This window comes from Equus przewalskii, chromosome 6, assembly GCF_037783145.1.
Source record: "Equus przewalskii isolate Varuska chromosome 6, EquPr2, whole genome shotgun sequence".
Classification (NCBI taxonomy): domain Eukaryota; kingdom Metazoa; phylum Chordata; class Mammalia; order Perissodactyla; family Equidae; genus Equus; species Equus przewalskii.
Genome location: NC_091836.1, coordinates 76,029,735 through 76,052,312, shown reverse-complemented (window position 1 = coordinate 76,052,312; position 22,578 = coordinate 76,029,735). Strand labels below are relative to the sequence as shown.

Here is a 22,578-nt window from a genome sequence, read left to right as displayed (position 1 = left end):
GTCAAGGTGGGGTCACATAGCAGATTCAGGAGAGTTTCTGCCCCTCTGGATCTACTAGAATATTCAGAAGGAGGGAAAACCGGAACTGGCTTTCAACTGTCAGAACTACTGAGCAAAGACAGAACTCTATCTTCTGACATATGAAAGCTGTTAAGAGAGAGAAATCGATAACCCAGTTTTATTAATAAGACTTAAGTTATTCATTTCTTCTTTGTAACTAACCAATATGTGTTTCTTTTCTTGGTGCTAACCTATGAACAGTAATACATATTTATGGGAGAAGAAAACCAAACCTATGTCACTGAATTTGTCTTCCTGGGCCTTTCACAGGATCCACAGACACAAGTTTTGCTCTTCTTCCTTTTTCTGATCATCTACATGCTGACTGTGTTGGGAAATCTGCTTATCATTGTGCTCATTCACACAGACTCCAGGCTCCACACACCCATGTACTGTTTCCTCAGAAACTTATCCTTTGCTGATCTCTGTTTTTCTACTACCACTGTCCCCCAGGTGCTGGCCCACCTTCTGGTAAAGAGGAAAACCATTTCCTTTGCTGGATGCTCAATACAGATAGTTGTTTTACTTCTGGTGGGGTGTACAGAGTGTGCACTGCTGGCAGTGATGTCCTATGACAGGTATGTGGCTGTCTGCAAGCCCCTGCACTACTCCACTATCATGACACATTGGGTATGTGTCCAGCTGGCCATCGGGTCTTGGGCCATTGGAGCACTTGGGTCTCTGGTGGACACAATATTCACATTGAGTCTGCCCTACCGAGGGAACAATGTTATTAACCATTTTTTTTGTGAACCTCCTGCCCTCCTGAAGCTGGCTTCAGCAGATACCTACAGCACAGAAATGGTCATCTTTGTAATGGGTGTGGTCATCCTCCTAGCTCCTGTCTCCCTGATCCTTGTCTCCTACTGGAATATTATCTCCACTGTGATCCAGATGCAGTCTGGGGAGGGCAGCCTCAAGGTCTTCTCTACCTGTGGCTCCCATCTCATTGTCGTTGTCCTCTTCTATGGCTCAGCAATATTTGCCTACATGAGGCCAAACTCCAAGATAATGAATGAAAGGGATAAAATGATCTCTGTGTTCTACTCAGCAGTGACACCCATGCTGAACCCCATCATTTATAGTTTGAGGAACAAGGATGTCAAAGATGCTCTCAGGAGAGTGACTGCAAAGTAACCTTTTTGAAAGTGAGGGTCTCTGGTTATGATGGAAATTTCAGGGATGTGGAGAGAAGCAATTTTCTTGTAAACTTTTCCCATTTTCATCCCATTCCTCCACTTTTTTTCTTCTCTTATTTTTCCATATCTCTTCTCAGATAAATTAATCAAATTTCCTATTCAAAGCAAAGCAACTTGATAGATACAAAGTATCTAAGGAAATAAATACAAAAAGAAAAGGAAAGGGGGAAAAAAGAAAGGAAAGAAGGAAGAGAGGAAGGGAGGAATGAAAGATAGAAGGAAGGGAATGAAAGGTAGACAAGTGCACAGTCTCTACTCTCTAAGCCCATACAAGCTAATAAGGAAATTAAACCAAGTAGATGTATAAGTTAAAAAAAAAAACAAAGAAGCAAATAAACAAATAAAAGTGTCACAAATATAAGAATACATTTCTGGCAAATGGATCCTTTCCTTCATTCTTGCATGCATTCATCAATTATATTTTGAATATATTCAAAATAGTGTGTGTGTGTGTGTGTGTGTGTGTGTGTGTGTGTATATATATATATACATATGTAAAATATATCCCAGATATGTGTCTAGAAGGTAAACTTGTTTATTTCTAACATGGCCTTAAATTCTAAATTTAACACTTTTTGAAATTTAAAAGAAAGCACATTTAATGAATAACAAATGTTTTTCTAAAAGTTTTTCTAAAAGTACGTGTAACATTAGGAAAATAGTGAGATATAAAGCTGAAAAGTAAGACGAAAGAGTCTAGATTGAGAAATGATGTGAATTCAGTCCTAAAGAATTTGCCCAGCATGTAGTTCTGAAAATGCTGAACATTGGGGAATTTATGGGACAGTGATGGAAAATGAGGATAAAATTAAGAAAAGGAGGGCTGAGACACTGCTTCATACCTTGGCGGTAAGGCATTCATAATGTAGACCATAATTTTACATATCATGACTTGAATTGGTCCCTGGGTTGCTATTTGAAAATATTTCTCAGTACCGGATGGGGTAGGACAGTCGATCTCATTTGTAACAAGCCCCAGGTGATTCTTAAGCACACTAAAAATTGTACACTGCTTTTTAGGCAATGGGATGGCCTTTATATAAATAAATTGTATAATTATTTGCTTAATGTCTGACTCCTCCATTAGACTGTAAATACCATGGCAGTAAAGACTGTGACTGCTTGTTGATCTCTATATTATCAATTCTAATAAAGTGCCTAGCCATTGCTGTTGCTTAAGAAACATCATTTTGAATGAATGAATAAAGCTGGAGTTTAGGAGAGAGATATGGGCTGGAGAAATAGATTTAGAAGTTTACTGCAAATAAATGCAAGCGAAGTTTGACACACCCAAGGATGTGTGCCAAAGGTTTAAACCAGAACACCAACTGTACGCCTTGCAGTCTTGAGAGAGTTATAATAAAATGCCAGTGCCTAGTCCTACTCAGACCATAAGGGTAGGAAAGATGAAGGCAGTACATATGTTTTATAAAAATATCCCAAGAAAATTCTAAAGTGCAATCCTGGATGAGACCTGGTGTTGGAGAAAGACAGCAGGAAAGAATCCAAGACAGAACCTTGGAGTTACCAACATTTCAAGGTGGATGAAGAGTAGGCAATCAAGCCCAGAGCATTCAGAATCAGAGAAAGAGAAGGAGAAACTAAGTAAAGGTGTGTCAGAAGCGGCGAGAGGAGACTCCCTCCAGGAAAGATTTCTCAAATGTCTCAGGTTTATGTATTGACCACAGGGTATTAAATTTGCCAGTTTAGTCAGTATTGACTTTAGCAAAAATTACTACAGCAGAATAATGGAATCACAATGTTAAACACTTTTAGAAAGCATATAGAATGCATTCCTGAGGAGGTGACTTGTAAGTTGAAAACTGAAGGATGAAAGAGTTAACCAGGTACAGGTACGGTGAGGGGTAAGAGGCAGGATGGCAGAGAATAAGCTGGGAGGAGGACATAGATTTTCCTTTTTACTATGACAGGCTTTCCTCACCCCTAAAGTAATAAAAATAGTCTCCGGTGTTATATTCTAGTGCTAGTTCTAGTATTTCTTTACATAAGGTAAAACTAGTTGCTCCAACATAAAGATCAGCAAACTTTTTCCATAAAGGGCCAGATAATAAATATTAGGCTTTTTGGGCCATACTGTCCCCATCACAACAACTCAGTTCTGCCACTGTAGCAGGAAAACAGTCATAGATAATACAAAAATAAATGTGTTACAATAAACCTTTATTTGTAAAAGCAGGCAGTTCAGATGTGGCCCCAGGGACATGTTTGCTGACCCCCACTCTTAACAGATAAATCTGAAATCTCAGTGGCTTAGCAGGTAGAAGTTTATTTTTCACTTACACTAAATGCTAGTTGAGGGATGGAGTGGCAAATACATGGGCCCAAGCTGGAGAGCTCTGCCATTTGAGGCTTTCAAGGTCATCCTGCATGCAAATATCGATAAGGTGAGGATAAAAGTTGTTCACTGGACGGTTTTGTAGCTAAGAAGGAGCTAATCACATCTGCTCACATTCCATTCATTGAAACTCAATCATAAGGCCCCATGTCACTGCTGGGAAACAAGTGGGACACGAATCTGAGATAGGCAACTTGACACCAGACTTTGCTTTTAACCATTAGATCTTTAAAATATCTAGAATTTATTTTACAAAAATTTATGTACATGAGTTAGTATGGTACACTTTTTTCCTAAATATTTAGCCATGTTAAGTCATTCTGTCCCCATTAATTTTAAATGCTGCCATAATATACACTAAATTTCAACATGCATGTTGGTGTATTTGTCAATTACTGCACTTGTTTTTGCTGCATTTCAATTACTGTAGCTTTAGCTGGTAGGACACACCTTTCATTTTTCTTCTATTTCACAATTTTCTTGATAGTTCATAAGCTTTCTACTTCTCAGCTTGTCAAAATCCACTTTTTAAAATGCCATTCAAATTTTGTTAGTTATTACATTGAATCTATAGATTCCTTAGAAAAGTTAACATATTTAAATAAAAACATTAAATCTTTTCACCTAGAGATTGTGCTATAAGTATTCCTAGATTTTATGGAGAAGATGCTATGACAAACATATTGCATAGTTCATGCTCTCTTGGAGCTTTCATTTTGGAAGGTGGAGACAGAGTAAGCAAGTAAACTAAAGTGTAAATAAGCAAGTTTCACATCACGATACGTGCAATGAAGACAATGAAACACAATGTGTGATAATGCCTTTGGTTTGGGAGCATGCCACTTATATTGGTAACCTATTTGAGAAGTTAACATTTTTAAGATGGGAATTTAGAAGGCCAAGTAGATTTAACAGAAAAAAATCACAGATTAGGATAATAGCTACTAATTGAACCTAAAGCAGGAAAAATTTTGGACTGTGCGATGGACAGCAAGAAGGTCAAGGGAGTTAGATTAGAGTGAGTGTAAGGGAGCACAGTTTTAAATATGGACCGAAAGGTAGGCAGGGCAAGATCATGTGGATCCTTGTTGAAATACGACACATTCTGACTTACAGTCGTGCACCACTTAAGGGCAGGGATACATTCTGAGAAATGCATTCTTAGGTGATTTTGTTGTTGTCTGAACATCATAGAGTATACTTAACACAAACTCAGATAGTACAGCCTACTACACATTAGGCTAGATGGTACTAATTTTATGGGACCGCCATTGTATATGTGGTCTGTGGTTGACTGAAACGTCATTACGCAGTGCATGGCTGTATATTTGTGAAGTTAAATCTGTATATTAGGGAGAAAATAGATTATAGTAGGGCAAGAGCAAAAAGAGAAAGACCTAACAGGAAGCAATTGTAGAGCAATGGGCAACAGATTATGGTGACTTGGACTAAGATACTTGAGGGGAGACCAAGAGAAGTACACATATTTGGAATGTACTGTATAGATGAAACCAACAAGATTTACTCAACAGGGCAGTAAAGCAAAAAGAGAAAACAATGTTTATACTTAAGTTTTAGTTTGATAGTTGTGCAAATGATGATGCTATTGATTTAGATGGAAAATACTGAGGAAAGAACAGACTAGCAGGAGGACTAATCAAGAGATATATTTTGGATTAAGTTTGAAATTCCTACTAGACATAGCAGTAGGTAATTAGAGATATGAGTCTGTGGTTTATGGAAGCAGTCAGGTGCTTTTAAACCTATGCAACTAGATGAAATTTCTCTGGAAGAAATTATGGAATGAGAAGAAAAAGAAGTTCTGCTGGGAGCCGTGGCTACATCATTTGATCGGCTGTTTGACAGGGTCCAGCCGATTAACACCGAGGGGTGCAGGGTCGCCCCTTGGTGAAGAATAACCGGCCAGCCCCTCACATAGTTCTGAAACCTGTGCTGCTTCTAATTGCCCTTCATTCCTTTTCCTTTCTTAACCTCCAGTTTTCACTCCTTTGGGCGGCTGCTTGGGAGGCACTACCTCCTGGGAAAATTAGCTATAGTAAGAGAATGTGACCACCTGCAGGTAACTTTCAAGATATTTTTCAGTTAATTATTGGAGGAGCACACAGTCCCATTTGAGACAATCAGAAAGGAATCCTGCCCAGATAAGATGTCGAATTAGGTTTATGGCCTCTGTCTGGTTAATGTTTCCTTCTCCCTCCAGTTCTTTGTCTAAATATATATGCATCGTCCTTCTAAGTTTGTTGGTTAATTGGATGATCAGGAAGTATCTATATATTATTCTTGACCTTCTGCTTTCTGTTAAAATGTTATAGAGGTTTTCTCCTAAAAGCAATAAATAATAATAAATTGATGAGTAGAAGGGCCGAGGGGTGCAAGAATGCCCCTCGGTGAAGAATGGCCGGCCGATACCCCTGATATTTTCTGAATTATATGCATGCTTCCTAGCAAGGTTATGTTTATACTTATTTCTGTTTTTTATTCCTGAAGATATATAGTTTAGCTTAGCTTTTCAGCCCTTTACTTTACTAACAAAATGATACTTTCTCCGGCAGTGTGCTTAAGGGACTGTTAGCTCCACAATCTAAAAGACAAAGGAATGCTTCCACCCCCTAAAGGGCGCGAAAAAGTAGAGATGTTTAACTGCCCGCTGAGAATGCAGATAGCCCTGGGGATAAGACACCCTGGAGTCGCCTTTTGTTCCCATTAACCATCTACACTAATGGTGTAAATGATTGAGGGAGGCAGGGATGGCTCCACCAGGATGTAACCAGACGGACTGCTGTCCTGTCAGGAGGCCTGGACCTTCTCTCTTTGATTTAACTTTACCATGAATCACAACAGATGCCTAGGTACCTATCTCCTTTAGCTTAGAGACAACAAACACTAGTTAATTGCGGAGAAGACTACCATTAACCTTATGCTCTATAGAATAGAATGCTAATAAATATTCTTGTGCTCATTTTTCACTTCCTTATCTCTCTGAGAATATTTGTAGAACTATTTCTGTACTAATCCTGAAAAATATATAAACGACACTGGTGCACAGTAAAGTCGGACTTGCTAACACCAACCCAAGTCTCACGTCCCCCTTATTTCCCCCTCAGTCATTGCGCCGACGCCGTCCATCCCTCAGGAACCTGGAGTCCGCCAGGGCGGGACCCCGGCAAAGTTCATATTAGTACCATGGGGAACTTACAAATTCAGAAAGAGAAGGGGATTCCATAAGGTGAAAACAGTTAAGGGAGGAAGGAGAAAAACTAAGGGTGTGTGGTATCTAGAAGCCAAGAGAAGAAACAATTTCAAGAGTAAGGGTTCAGTCAATTGTGTCAATGTTGCTGAACAGTTGAAGGAGGAGAATATAGAAATGACCACTTTATTTAGAACATCAGTGATGACTTTGACAAAGAACAGTCCATGGAAAGAGATCAGAGCTTGATTGAGAGTAGGTTAAAAAACAAATAGAAAATCAGCAGAGAAGAAAGTAGGTGTAGACACACCATTTTGGATTGTTTTTTTCTCTGAAGAGAAGCTGAAAAGATGAGTCAGTAACTGAAGGGGATGTGGAGTCATGGAAAGGGATTTTTATGATGGCATAATCGGAGCATATTTGTATCCTTATGGTTATGATCCAGAAGAGAGGAAGAAAATAATTAAAGAGATTCTGATGAAAGAAATTAAAGAGATTCTGCAGGTGCAAAATCTTTGGTAGGTGAGTGAGATTGGTATCCAAATTACTAGCAGAGGGGTCAGCCTTGGACAGACATTTGTATATGGCGAAAACAGGATGTGAATGTGCAGGTACATACAGGTGTGTGGGAGGTTTGAAGACCAGAAGATGTGGGCTGCTCTTTCTTCCCTTCTCCTTCTTACTCTACACTTCATTTTCCCTTCCAAGTGAAATACGGGGTAAGATCCTCAGCTCAGACTGAAAGTGTGAAATAGTCATTTTAAGGAGAGAATCGAGACTGGGTTTCTGAAATGTAGTAGTACACTGTCCTCTGGAAGGCATAGCTGAGTATTGCAAAAAATACCGAAATGACAAATTTATTTATAAGCTGAATATATTCTTGATCAAATTACCAGTAAGTTTTTAAGATGTATATGATAGAATCAAATATCTTCAGAAAGAGTAAAGAAGAGAACAAAGCTAGAACTGAAGAGATAGCCAAGAAATGTAGCTTAATACCACATTTACGAGAATACAATATGTGATCAAAGAAATAGAAGAAATTAATGGAAAAGGGAAAGATTATTTTAAAACATCACTAGAAAAGTGACTACCTAGAAAAAAGTTAAAAGTGATCATATCAATATAAATTAGAAATTAATTTAAAAATTTAAATGCAAATTATGAAATGATTAAGAAAAAGTAAAACATATAAATTTTTACCTAAAGAGAGAGGTAACACATCATAACATCATAACACATCATAACAGTGAAATCGATGAAAGAAAACGGAAAAGATGGATAGATTTCACTATGAAAATATTTTTAATACCTCTTAGTCTAAAAATTGTTACCATGGAGACACAAAAGTTCAAATAACAAATTGGAAAAAGAGTTATCATAAATATAAGAAAGTATCAGTATGCATAATCTGTAAGGAATTCCAATTACTCAATAAGATAAAATAATAATTTATCCAAATTAAAATAATAGATTTAAATGCTATACCTAATAAATTAGTAGAGACTATTTATATGTTAAACTTAACATGGAAAAAGGTTGGTGGATTAAGTACACTTAAATGTTGCTAGTAAAGATGCAAAATGTTTAACATTTTGTAAAAATCAACTTGTATTTTTATATCAAGAATTTTAAACAGATTTTGACCTTGGTTTCCTAATCCCATTCATAAGAATTTATTCTAAGGGAAAAAATCAGTCACACACCTAAGAGATCAAGATCGTTGTTTTCACACAAACATACCACCTACCACCACCACCAATATTACATGTATAATGGTGACAAAATAGCCAATTCTATTACAAAGCTTCCATTTGATGTAATATTAGTCACCATGTAAAAGTATTTCCAAGGCTATTTATTCATGTGAGAGTTAAGATTTGTTAAGTACTCATTATATGCCAGGTGCTGCTCTAAAGTGCTTATATTTAATACACTTATATTTACACTTACATTTGTATTTACTAACTTTTATTTAAACCTCACAACAACAACTATGAAGTAGGTCCTAGTATTACTGCTAATAAACAATTTCTAGGTGTACAGACTCAGGTATAGAGAGGTTAAGTAACATGCTCAAAGTTATATACGTGGGGGTGTATTGAATTCAAACCTTGGCACTGTGACAACTGACCCCAGGCTATTTGCCACTGCTCTATAAGTCATCATGTAATACGGAAAACATTCACTATATATTGATAAGTGAAAAAAATCTCTATCCTACATGCACATATCAACCCAGTAAAATACATGCCTGCACTAAAAATGAAAGGAAATACATCTAAATATGTGTAGTGGTTATCTCTGGGTAAGAGAATTTAGTTGCTTTTTGTCTATTTCTAGTATTCTTTATCTTACTAATTTTTTTTAAAATGACTTCTTTTAGCATTAAAGATGAAACAGTACTGTTTTATTTTGGGAAAAAAAAGGGAAAGTGTTAGCCAATTTCCACAAAAAGCAATATTCCCTAAAATAGTGCCCCTCAGATGAGCCATGTTATTTTGAAGTTTCAAAACAACTCCCAGCTTTTGTTTAAATATTTCCAGACTTATAAGCAAATGTAGTAGAACAGCATATTCAAACTACTAGAAAAGGAATTTATATGTTGTCCCCTCCTTTTTCAGCACAAATACACATCCACACACTCACACAACCACACGTAGCAAGCATATGATCCCTTTGCAATTGTAGGGACATTTCAAGACAGCCTTGAAACAATGGAACATCAGTTTTGTTTTATTTCTGTGTTTGTTTATTTCCAAGGAAGAAGCATAGTTGTTTACCATGGATCTTACTTATGAGATGCCTTAACTTTTTATTTTATTCATTTCAGTAGCAACTGAAATTTAGGCAGTATAAAATATTCCCATGTCAAAAACAAACGAACAAACAAAAGAACCGAAACAGAAAAAACACCTGCTGGATGTCCAGGTGGAGCAGTTTCCATGACGGGTGATGGTTGGAACAAGGAGGAGTGAACATGATGCAAATACATGAAAACTACTACCAGTTTGGGCAGAAAACTAGGCCAGTACATGATCTTTTAACAAGATCACTTGGTCTAGAATTTGTGCAGATCTCAAAGTCCCCTCCCCTGATGTATGGGCCTTGCTTAAGCCTCCCACTTGAAACTTTCTTCTCTTTGGTTCTCATGTTGGTCCAATTTGGACTCCAAAAGTCAGAGGTCATGTCCCAAGTTGGCAGAAGACGCTAGTCCCGTTTAACTCAGAAGCTACCAGGGAAAATAGAGAGTAAATTTTAAACAGAGTGTGACTCATACCTTATAAATTACCTCCTGAAGGAAGATTTAAACGAGCGTTTGACAAGTCAAAGTACATTCCTTCATTTTTCTGCTAAAAGATGTACTCAGCACTATGGTTTTCATACCCTGAGTATTTGACTCTTAGCAGAAAACTCCTGATGTTGAGGAGGAATGAATTTTGAGGGAAGCCATAAGCTCCTCCTAGATGGTACAGTGTGTCGGCAGCATGTATTTCCCCAGGACCCTCCTCAAGGCCCCCATGACCTGCTTATTCCTGAGGCTGTAGGTGAAGGGCTTGGGGCTGGGGTGACTATCATGTAGAAAACAGAGATGATGTTGTCCTGCTTGGGGCTGTGGAGGGAACTGGGCAGGACATACGTGAATGTGGCAGCTCCATAGAACATCCCAACCACAGTCAGGCGGGAAGAGCAGGTGACAAGGGCTTTCTGCCTCCCCTCATTTGAGGGCATGTGGAGCACAGTAAATAGAATTAATGTGTAGGAAGCAAGGATAGCAACAAGAGGGGGCATCAGGAAGATCACACCCATCACATACACCATGAATTCATATCTGGAGGTATCTGCACAGGCCAACTTCAGCAGAGGTGGGATCTCCCAGAGCAGATACCTGATATTCCAGGATGCACAGAAAGGGAAGTGCATAGTATACAAGGTATGTTCTAAAGCACTGATGGATGCCAGGACCCAAGATGTGGCCACTATGAGCCAGCAGACCCTGGGCCTCATGAGGACCATATAGTTCAGAGGATAGCAAATGGCCACATACCTGTCATAGGCCATGAAGGCCAGTAAGAGGTCCTCCGCACCACCAAGTGTCAGTGCCAGGAACATCTGAAGGGCACAGCCCCCAAAGGAGATGGTGTTTTCACTAGGCAGAAAATCCACGATGGCCTTGGGAGTGACAACAGACATGAAAAGGAGGTCCAGGAGCAAGAGCTGCCCGAGCAGGAGGTACATGGGCACATGGAACCAAGCATCCATTGTGATGACCAGGAATAGCAGGATGTTGCTGGTCAGGGCCAACATGTACAGGATTGCAATTGTGGCACACAGCAGTTCAGGGGACCCACTGTCATTCAGAATCCCTATCAATATGAAGCCACTTCCCAGGGAGGAATTCCAGTGCTCCATTCTGGGTTGTGTCTTTAGTTGCCTGGAACCAAATGGATTCTCAATGAGGTTTTGCTAAGCTAGTCCCCTAGTTTGTAACATCAGAGGTCCCTCAGGATGGCAACATGAATCAAATGAGGTGATCCCCTTCCCACTGGAAACTGACGTGAACTCTTAATCTCTGAGTTTCTGACTCTTTTAATTTTACCTCTATGAAAGAACCATCCAAATGGAGAACAGGCATCACAGTAACAGCTAAACATTAAGAGATCACTACATGAGAATACTATTCAGGACATCAAACCTGAATGTGTTTCTTTTGGGAAGATGAAACATCTCTCTCCTAATAGGAAAGTGATGTTCTAGCACCCATGCCCTTGATTATTTTTGCACCTATCTTTTAAGTCTAATATTTGACTAATGATTTAAAAAGCCAGTTAGTGTTTGGCATAGACCTATTCTTAATATGAAATTCTAAAACAGGTACAGAAACGTGATTTCAACAAGACACTCTACTTCTTTTTCCATGTAACGTATGCCTACATTTGTTTGCAGCACTCAAGGCTGTAGACACAAGCCTCATGGGAAGACCTAAAGTGTGTCCTCCTTAGTATGTTCACCTCTCTTGACCAGCCCCACACTCTCTGTGGGCCTGAGAGAGAAGGGATTCTAGACTCTCTGAGACTAGGAGATGGCATGTTTGACATGGTGTTGCTTTTAGAGGTAAACCTTCAGGATCAATGCAAACATAGGTTTTTGTTGTGTTTTTTTTTAACAGGTTATGATAAAATGTGAGCCTGGGAGGACTCAGAAAAAGCAGACAAGGCCCTGCCCAGAAAGAGCAGAGTGTTTGTGTTTGGGAGAAATGGCAAAAGGTGTAGGCAACAAAGAGCATGTGCTGTTTGTTGTAATTAGCCTCAATAATCCTACCTTCCCTCCCCTGCACCTGATCCAGATACCCACTCTCCCTCCTGCAGGGCCAGAGTACCCACACTGGGTTGAAGGGCCATAGAGACAGGGAGGAAGAGCTCCTGTTCTGGAAGCTGCTGTTGGAGTGTGGTACCCAATCTGAGAGAGAAACCAGAAGAGACAGTTGACAGAAATCAGTGTCATACGTCATGGATACTGGACAGATAAAGACAACTGTGAACATGTGTTAGAGAATCTGTAAGTGAAGCATCTTTCTCTAAATCACTTCCCTATATTGTGGCTTCTATATTTTGACATTTCAATGGTTTCTACTGACCTCTTATGGCTCCACAGGGTTTTAATGGTATAAACATATTAGAGTGGATGGCAGGTATATCATCTGCTCTTAGATGGCACTTTGGAGGCATTTATCATCAGATTGGTGCAAAAACGCCTTATCAGAGGCCAGCAAAGCCCACTGGGGTCTAAGGACAGGTACTGATACTTCCACCAGGAAGCAGATACCCAGGCCTGGAAGGTAGCACAGACCCGTTCATCATCCTTATTAATTCCTCTTCATGTTTAGAACACAAAGAATAGAGGGAATTGGGATGAGTATGCAGCCCAAAGCACTAGAGAAGCTGGAGACAGAGTGGCTTGAGTTCTGAGGGACTGCTTTGGGCTCTGTTTCTCAACTCAACATTCCTAGAGGCTGCACACTTCCCTGAAAGATAGACAAAGTCCTTACCTCGAGTGATGAGAAGCCCAGCTGCCGGACAATGCAGACTGCCCTGGGGGTTGTTTGAGGGTCAAGGATGTTCCCATATAAAAGGGGAAGGAAGATAAAACTTTTTCAGAGGTATGCAATTGACTTAATTTTTGCTATGTTGTGTTAAGAGTCTTAAGAGTCTGACAAAGGTAGGTGTCAGGGCCCTGCCTGCTCCTTCTGTTCCTCTGCAGGTGTTCTCTGTAGATGCAGTAGATACACACAGAGAGCTAGTACAGTCCTTGGGTAGTTTCTAAGAAACAACATGGAGCTGTTGTCAGACTAAGTTCTTGGGTCCAGATGCTAAGATGTTTATTTCCTCTTGCTAGGTTCTGGGAACAAAGATGAAAGCAGCAGGAATCTGGAGGAAGTAGATATTGGAATAGCTGCCCAGGGGAGACCCTGCCTCGCTTCCCTCTCTGGGGCAACAGTGAGCCAGGGCCCTGTCCTGGAGGAGGGTCCTTTATTATTCTCCTAAGTTCAGAGGGACTTATCTTTTCAGCAGAAATTGTCTCCCCTGGAAATTTTGGTCCAGGAAACAGGATGTTAATGAATCCTCTTGGGCACATTTCCTGGCCTGGTACCCCTGCTCTCTTCTCTTACTAAATGAGCTTCAAGACTTAGGTTTCTATCTCACTCTAACAGAGGCACTGATGTCCCATTTCCAAACTGCTGACTAAATAGAGCAGGAAGCAAGGGCCCTTTCATGGTCAGCCCTCTTCCACAGAGATTAGGTGGGTTTTGTGGCATATGTGAGATACTCCTTTGACCTTCCTCTCAGTGGTCTCTTTTATGATCCTCTGAGCCTGGAGTATTTCCAATTCAATATGACTGTACTTTGTGGAGTCTACAATTACAAGATCTTCTTCATTGACCTTTGGCAGTCCAGTGCATCTTGTGCATAAGTATATGTGTCTTGGTGTTACTGTTGTCTGCCACGAGTGGTGCTTGAAGACAGAATGGACAATTTTCTAGGTATTGAACAGGAAATATAAAAAGAAATACATGGTACTGAAGCTGTAGAATGTCAAAGCTAATGAAAATCTTAAATGCTCCCAGAGGTAAAAGACAGATTACCCACTTAGTAAAGAAAATCAAATGATAGTGGACTTTTCAATGGCAGTAATAGAAAAGAGAGAAAACCTTCGAAAGTGCTGATGGAATATAACTGCACAACTAGAATTCAATGCATAGCTGGACCATCATTAAAGAGTGAGGAAAAATAAAAACAAAAACTAAAATAATTCACTGCCAAAGCTTCCCAATAAAATAATTTCAGCAGGATGAAAAGTGGTGCTGAGGGAGTGTATATAGTACAGGAAGCAATGGTAAACCCAGAAATTGGTTCAGTAAATGAGTTTGCAAGCTTAATTCATTGTAAAAAGAGTAAATATATTTGCATTTTTAATAGTAAAACTGAAATTCTTGAGAAAAATAATGAGATGGAAATGAAACTTTTCTATGGGTACTTAAAGAAAGCTGTAGAAGCAGAATATTAAAAGCCTCTAATTCATTTATTTAAAATTATCATTTTCTATATTTTTTCTTTTTATTAAGGTATAATTTGCATACAGTAAAATCCTTTTTTTTGTATTCAGTTTTGCAAGTTTTGACAAATGTACATAGGCATGTAACAACCACCAAAATCAAGATATGGAAGTTTCATCCACCCCACACGTTCTCTGATGCCCTTTCATAATCATCTCCTGCCCTCACTCAAGCCTCTGCCAACTGTCTGCTCTGTTTACTTACTGTCACTACTCTTTTGGCCTTTTCCAGAATGTCATTAAATGATATCAGACATTTGGAGTCTAGTTCCCTTCATTTAGCATAATATGCTTGAAATTCATCCATATTGTGTCTATTAGTAGTCTGTTGCCATTTATTACTGAAAAGTATCCAACTGAATGGATGTATCATAGTTCATATATCCATTCATCAGTTGAAAGACACTTATGTGTTTTTTTGGTTTTTATTGATTGTGAAAAAAAACCATTCTAAACATTCATGAATAGATTTTAGAGTGAGTATAAGTTGTCTATTCACCTGGGTGAACACCTCAGAGTGAACTTGCTCAGTTGTATGAAACATCTAAAGTTGATAAGAAAAGGACAAACTGTTTTCCATAATGACTGAACCATTTTGCATTCCCAATTTTATTCTCATTTTGCATTTTATGAAGCTGTAAAATATAGGTTCTTTAAATCGTGATTCAAAATGAATGAAATACTGCTTGAAGAATTAAATTGCAAGTCTTTCCAATTAGCATTTAAGGAAAAAAGAGGAATTTGGGGAAGTGAGCAGGAATATGTATGCAAGTAGAGTAGAAAGTGCAATTTAAGACAGAGTCATCCAGGGAAACACACACACGCAATCACAATCACATACATTTAGAGTTGGAGACTAAAAACATTAATAACAAATCCTGTGTAGATAGCAATGTTGGAAGTATTTCTCACAAAATTGTTTAAAAATTTTTTGAGATATGTTGATTATAAAGACATATTGTATCTCCTATGGAATGTGGCTTTAATTTAAGCCCTTTTATGCTCATTGGTCATCATAAGTAATGATATTAAAATTCATATTTATCGTTTTATAAATATATAAACTATCTTTTTTGTCAGACAGATGAATCTTACAGCTCTGTCCTTGTTGACAAGCACAACCGCAGTGCCAGGGGGTGGTCTGGGGGTCAGTGGTCGAGGGGGGAGCCTGATTCCAATGTCATGAGTCATGAATGGTAGAAAAGAACATTGAAACTATGAGCATAGACACATTTTTCAAGATGATTTGCTCTGAGAAATGGAGTCTACCTGGTGGAATGTGGTTCATGGAAGGGTTCTTTAAGATGGGAGCTACTAGAGCATATGTGTAACCTATAGTAAATATTCCAATAGAGAGGGAGGTGATGCAAAGAGCAGCAGGCAATTACAACCCAATTTCTTTGAGTAATGAGAGAGCTAGGGATCAAGAACACTAGCAGAAAGTTTGGCCTTTGATGGGCTCTTTTAAAAGACAAAAAGCTATGGGCAGATGTGCTGGTAAATTTGGTAGTGGAAGATGAGGAATCCTGTGTGACTTGTCTTTTCTCAAGGATGTATGACACAAGTTCATAAACTGAGTGAAGGTGTAAAATGATATTTTCAGAGAATAACAAACAGATTGTATTAGGTTGATGCAATAGGATACTGTGTTTCTGGAAGGTAAGACTGAGTATCGCAAAGAGTCAAAATTTCCAAATCAATATATGAGTTAAATATAATCATAATGAATATACCAATGAGATTTTTTTTGGACATATAGCAGATGATTCAAAAGTTCATCAGGAATCTTAAATAGAAAAGGTTGGTGAGTAAAACTTGGAGAGGAAAGTCTTAATAGACTACTGTGACTAGAAAACTAGCCCAGAAATATTCACTATTGTTATATTTATAAGAAGACTATATAGTAAAACAATTGTAAAATATATATATTTTTGTGGTCGTTTTTAATTTTTTTAAAATATAACAAAATTTCTGTGTCTGTTTTACATCAACTGCATTTTTTTGCTTTTATACTTTTTATCTCTTGACCCCTTTCACCCATTTCTTCCACCCTCCACCCACTCTGGCAACCACCAATCTGTTCTCTGTGTCTATGAGGTTGGTTTGGTTTGGTTTGGTTTTTTTAGATTCCACATATAGGAGAGACCATACCACATAAATACTAGCAAACCGCTACTGATTAAATAATGACAATTAACAGGTGAAATTTGAGGGAAATGATGCTGTTGGTTTTATATTTGTTTTACCATAATTAACCTCAAACCTGCACATATTTTGCAAATACTTTCATTGTACACAATGAAATTTTGCCTAAGAATGAAACCAAAGTGCAACGAATATTGTGGAATTCGTGAAGGAAGCACGGTAATTGTTTATTTTACAGATGTTCAAGTCCAGGGTTTGAGCCCTCAGGTCCTCCCACCCCCTATTCTGTCTCCTTTTGTTAGGTCCCTGAAAAAAATAAGTAAACAAATAATACAGAAGGATTATTAGCAGTGTTAGTAAGAAAATCACCTATTTGGAAACACAATTAACTAAAGCTTCACCATACATCACATACCAAAATAAATTGCAGAGAGATTAAAAAGTTAAATACCACTTATGACATTATTAAGCAAATCTAAAATAAATGTATGGAAATATTTTCTGAACTAAGAATGGAAGTTATAAGGGTACAGTCACCTGAAAAAGACAAAGGAAAAGATGGCTGTATATGAACTACATAAATATTGGAACATTTCCCTAGCCTATGAATCCTACCATGTGGCTAAATAATAAACTGAAATAACCAGCTCTTAGTTTCATTGACGTTTTCTGTTGTCTTTATAATCTCTTTTTCATTTAGTTCCACTCCAATCTTTATTATTTTCTTCCTTACACAAATTTTGGGCTTCATTTGTACTTCCTTTTCTAGTTCTTTCAGGTGTAAAGTTAGATTGTTTGAGATTTTTATTGTTTCTTGAAGTAGGCCTGTATTGCTATGAACTTCCCCCTTAGAAACGCTTTTGGTGCATCCCATAGATTTTATTATGTCATATTTCTGCTTTCATTTTTCTCAAGGTATTTTTTAATTTCTTCTTTGATGACCCATTGGTTATTCAGGAGCATGTTTAATCTCTACATTTTTGTGGTTTTCCTAGTTTTATTTTTCTAATTGATTTCTAGTTTCATACCATTATGTTCAGAGAAGATACTTGATATTATTTGTCTTTTCTTATTTTCTCCATGAAGCCCCAGTACATAGTTGTCTATCCTAGTTGTATGTCCTTCTAGTTCTTCTATATGGGACACCACCTCAGCATGACTTGATGAGCAATGTGTAGGTCCACACCCAGGATCCAAACCAGTGAACCCCAGTCTGCCAAAGTGGCCCATGTGAAGTTAACCAGTACATCACCAGGCCAGTCCAGATTTCAGTCTTCTTGAGTTTATTGAGACTTGGCTTTATACCTAACATGTGATCTATCCTGGAGAATGTTCCATGTTCACCTGAGAAGAATGTGTATTCTTCGGCTTTTGGATGGAATGGTCTGTATATATCTGCTAGGTCCATCTGGTCTAATGTGTCATTTAAGGTTGATGTTTCCTTATTGATTTTCTGTCTGGATGATCTACCCATTGATGTAAGCAGGGTGCTAAAGTCCCCTACTACTGCTGTCAATTTCTCCCATTAGGTCCCTTAATATTTGCTTTAGATATTTTGGTGCTCCTATGTTAGGTGTATATATATTTATAAATGTTATATCTTATACCTATATTGACTCCTCTATCATTATGTAATGCCCTTCTTTCTCTTTTATTACAGTCTTTGTTTTAAAGTCTATTTTGTCTGATATGAGTATAGTTATACCAGTTTTCTTTTTGTTTCCATTTGCATGGAATGTCTTTCTCCATCCCTTCACTTTTAGTCTGTGTGTTTCTTAGTCTTGAAGTGAGTGTTTTGTACACAGCATATAGATGAGTCTTGCTTTTTTATCCATTCAGCCACTCAGTGTCTTTTGATTGGAGAATTTAGTCAATTTATCTTTAAAATAATCATCAATAAGCATGTACTTATTGTCATTTTGTGCCTTGTTTTCCAGCTGTTGTTGTAGTTCCTCTGTCCCTTTCTTCTTCTCTTTCTCGCTATCCTTGTGGTTTGATGACTTTCTTTAGTGTTATGTTTAGAGTCTTTTCTGATTTTCTTTTGTTTATTTACTATAACTTTTTGCTTTGTGATTACAGTGTGGTTCATATATAACATCTTATATATACGCAGTGATTTGTGTTAACTTGATAGTAACTTAAATTTGAACATATTCCAAAACTTTACACTTTTACTCCCCTCTCATGTTTTATATTTTTGATGTCACATTTGCACTTTTAAATTGTATGTATCTCTAAACTAATTATTGCAGTTGTAGTATTTTTACTAATTTTGTCTTTTAATTTTCATATCTGCTTTATAAGTGATTGATCCAGTACCTTTTACTATAAATTTACCTTTCCAGTGAGATTTTTTACTTTTGTATGTTTTCTTGTTGTTAATTAGTGCCATTTATTTTCAGCTTAAGGAAGTCCCTTTAACATTTCTTGTAAGGCCAATTTAGTGTTGATGAACTGCTTCATCTTTTGCTTCTCTGGGAAAATCTTAATCTCTCCTTCAATTCTGAACGATGACCTTATGGGGTAGGGAATTCTTGGCTGGAAGCTTTTTTTTCCTTTCAGCATTTGGAATATGTAATGTCACTCCCTTCTGGTCTATAAAGTTTCTGCTGAAAAATCTGCTCATAGCCTTATGAGGGTTCCCTTGTATGTAACAAGTGTTTTTTCTCTTGCTGCTTTTAGGATTCTATCTTTCTCTTTAACTTTTACTGTTTTAATTATAATGTGTCTTGGTGTGGGCCTCTTTAGGTTCATTTTATTTGGCACCCTCTGGGCTTCCTGGACCTGGATGTCTGTTTATTTCCCCAGATTAGGGAAGTTTCAGCCATTATTTCTTCAAATAAGTATTCTGGGCCTTTTTCTCTCTCTTCCCCATCTGGGACTCCTGTAATGCAAATGTTATTCTATTTTCTCTTGTTCTTTTGTTTGGAACATATTCTTCTATTTCCTCATTTATCCTGACTCTTTGTTTCTACATATTAGGCAAATCAAATATTATATCTCCCAGTCTTGAAGGAGTGGCCTTGTGTAGGAGATGACACATGGGGCCCAAAAGTGCTATCCCTCCTGGCCACCAGAGCTAGATATTCAAGGGGTGTCTCTGTGTGGGCTACAGACTCCTGACTGCTGTGGTGGAGCCACATCTGTGGCATTGGAATGGATGGGGTTCTCATCTAGCCCAGCTGCAGCATGAGGCCATGGTGTGGAGGTGGGTGGGGCTCTCACCCTGCTAGCTGTGGCATGAGGCCATGGTGCAGGGGTGGGTGGGGCTCTCATACTGCCACCTGTTGTGTGATAGGCAGCATGTTTTATGCACCATTTGCCAGACTCTGGTCTGAGTACTTGAAATTTATTTTCTTATTCAATCCTCCTCAAAACATCATAAGTGCTATTATTATCATCACTTTTAAATGAGAAAACTGAGGTGCAAAGAGTTTAATTTGGTGTCCAAAGATGCACAGATGATATAGGGGGAGCAGAGATTCACACTCACACACTCTGGCCCCCTCCCTCCCTGCCACTCACTCCCTACCCCTAAACTATAATGTCCCCTCTTAACAAGGAAGAAGGTTCACCAAATTTCAAATGACAAAAAAGCAGGACTTTTATCAAGGTACATAACAATTCAGTAAAATACATACGTGGAAAACAAAAAAATGAGAGGAAAACTTTCTGGGTGATTTTTGCTTCTTTCTAAATTTTTTAATTTTCTCAGTTTTCATAATTAACCTGGGTTACTTTTATAGATTAGCTGTAGATTATATATTATGGCTTAACTTTGTAGATTATTCAATTTAAGATTGCTTCTGTCAAGAAAAGAAAGTACTCTGACTTTTCACAAAGCACCATCCTCAACCTCAATTCCAACTATGTGAGCCAGGGTATTATGGAGCTTCTTAACAGAACAGATTAAGTTTCCAGTTTTTGTAATAAATCTTCCCGCACAAATAAATCAAATAATAAAGAAAGTACATTTAAGCTAGCTAGAAAGTGAATTATATATTTTATCCCTCCTTTCACATGAACAGTGACATACACATATTCTCACTTCAAGAATATGAGCTCCTTGCTATTGTTTTGATATTTCAAAGTATGTTTGTATACATGTAAGGTCACATTTTTAAAGACTTCAAGCAATACACATAACATATGTCTCTCACTATTATTGCATCTCAATCATCACTTCAAATTTGGATACTTTACCTTCTCTTTTGTTCATTTCTCTATTTTGATTTTAAATTTGATTTCAGGCAGTATAAAAACACCCTGGTTAGCCTCCTCCACTGCATCAACTTAGGTATTGTATTTATTTATATACTCAATCCAAACTGCTCCTTAATCTGGAGTATAAATGCAGTCATAAATCTATTATTCTTTCCAACTAATTGCTGGAACAGCCATCTGCCTAATAAGCAAGAAGCCCAACATATCTTCTAAGGATAATTCTCCCTATTGTCTAAGAATCCAGTTCAAGGGAGAGTTGTCCTTCTCTGATGTTTAGAGCCTATTGGAGTTTGGTCATCCTAAAAGTATTACTGTTTCTCACTGCTGCATGATATTAAAATTGAATCTTAGACCCCTACCATGTCTACTTGGTAATTTGTCAGGAGTGTGTCAGTAGCATGTATTTCCCCAAGACCCTTATCAAGGCTCCCATGACCTCCTTATTCCTGAGGCTATAGATGAGGGGGTTCAGGGCTGGGGTAACAATCGTGTAGAAAACAGAGATGATGTTGTCCTGCTTGGGGCTGTGGAGGGAACTGGGCAGGACATACATGAATGTGGCAGCTCCATAGAACATCCCAACCACAGTCAGGTGGGAAGAGCAGGTGACGAGGGCTTTCTGCCGCCCCTCATTTGAGGGAATGTGGAGCACAGTAAGTAGGATTAGTGAATAAGAGGCAACAATGACAGAAAGAGGGAGCAAGAGGAAAGTCACACCTGTCACATACACCATGAGCTCATATCTAGAGGCATCTGCACAGGCCAACTTCAGCAGAGGTGGGATCTCACACAGCAGGTGACTGATCTTCCGGGATTTGCAGAAAGGGAAGTGCATAGTGTACATGGTATGTCCTAGAGCACACAGGAATGCCAGGATCCAGGATGTGGTGACCATCAGCCAGCAGACCCTGGGGCTCATGAGGACCATGTAGTTCAGAGGATAGCAAATGGCCACATACCTGTCATAGGCCATGAAGGCCAGTAGGAGATCCTCTGCACTACCAAGCATCAGTGCCAGAAACAGCTGAAGGGCACAGCCTCCAAAGGAGATAGTATTTGCACAGCGCAGAAAATCCACGATGGCCTTGGGAGTGACAACAGACGTGAAGAGGAGGTCCATGAGTGAGAGCTGCCCGAGCAGGAGGTACATGGGCACATGGAGCCGGGCATCCATTGTGATGACCAGGAGCAGCAGGATGTTGCTGGTCAGGGCCAACATGTACAAGACTGTGATTGTAGCACACAGCAGTTTGGGAGACCCACTGTCATTCAGAATCCCCATCAATATGAAACCACTTTCTAGAGTGGAATTCCAGTGCTCCATTCCGTGTTGTGTCTTTAGTTACCTAGAATCAAATGGATTCTCAGTGAAAGCCTTTCTGAGTAAGTTCACCCTAGTTTTGCATTGTCTCATGTCACTATGGGGTGGCCAACAGGAATTCCAGGAGATGGAATGGATGGTGTCTTTTCCTCTTGGTAGCTATGTTTGCCCTCTTACTTCTGAATTTCTTAATCTTTTTATTGAATAATAAGAAAGCATGTTGCTTTGAAAATAGCTAATCATTTAGAGATCACTTTAAATAAAATATCCAAGAGAACGTGCCCAAGTAAACATCTTTGTAAATAGATAAAAACATATCTATCTTCATCATAAAGAAATATACTGGCCATTGGTTTAAAATCTAGCTGGTTTTCTGCTTAAAATATACTTGAGATTTCAATTCAGGGTTTGAAGTTTTTATTATAATAAAGCTGTATGATATCTTCTCTAC

General features: G+C 38.4%; 3 protein-coding genes across 3 annotated transcripts; 1 reads left to right on the top strand and 2 right to left on the bottom strand.

Annotated features, from left to right (window-relative positions):
• The first annotated feature begins 273 nt into the window (after nucleotides 1-273).
• On the top strand, nucleotides 274-1,197 carry LOC103567282 (olfactory receptor 2D3-like). The gene has a single exon (XM_070626143.1). The coding sequence runs from the start codon at nucleotides 274-276 to the stop codon at nucleotides 1,195-1,197; it is 924 nt and encodes a 307-aa protein (XP_070482244.1).
• Nucleotides 1,198-10,333: 9,136 nt separating this feature from the next.
• On the bottom strand, nucleotides 10,334-11,236 carry LOC103567283 (olfactory receptor 2AG2-like). The gene has a single exon (XM_070626142.1). The coding sequence runs from the start codon at nucleotides 11,234-11,236 to the stop codon at nucleotides 10,334-10,336; it is 903 nt and encodes a 300-aa protein (XP_070482243.1).
• A 9,949-nt stretch (nucleotides 11,237-21,185) lies between these two features.
• LOC103567285 (olfactory receptor 2AG2-like) lies at nucleotides 21,186-22,130 on the bottom strand. The gene has a single exon (XM_008543920.1). The coding sequence runs from the start codon at nucleotides 22,128-22,130 to the stop codon at nucleotides 21,186-21,188; it is 945 nt and encodes a 314-aa protein (XP_008542142.1).
• Nucleotides 22,131-22,578: the final 448 nt, after the last annotated feature.

Coding starts and splice junctions, on each gene's coding strand:
- LOC103567285 (XM_008543920.1), bottom strand. CDS start 22,130: ATGGAGCACTGGAATTCCACTCTAGAAAGTGGTTTCATATTGATGGGG.
- LOC103567283 (XM_070626142.1), bottom strand. CDS start 11,236: ATGGAGCACTGGAATTCCTCCCTGGGAAGTGGCTTCATATTGATAGGG.
- LOC103567282 (XM_070626143.1), top strand. CDS start 274: ATGGGAGAAGAAAACCAAACCTATGTCACTGAATTTGTCTTCCTGGGC.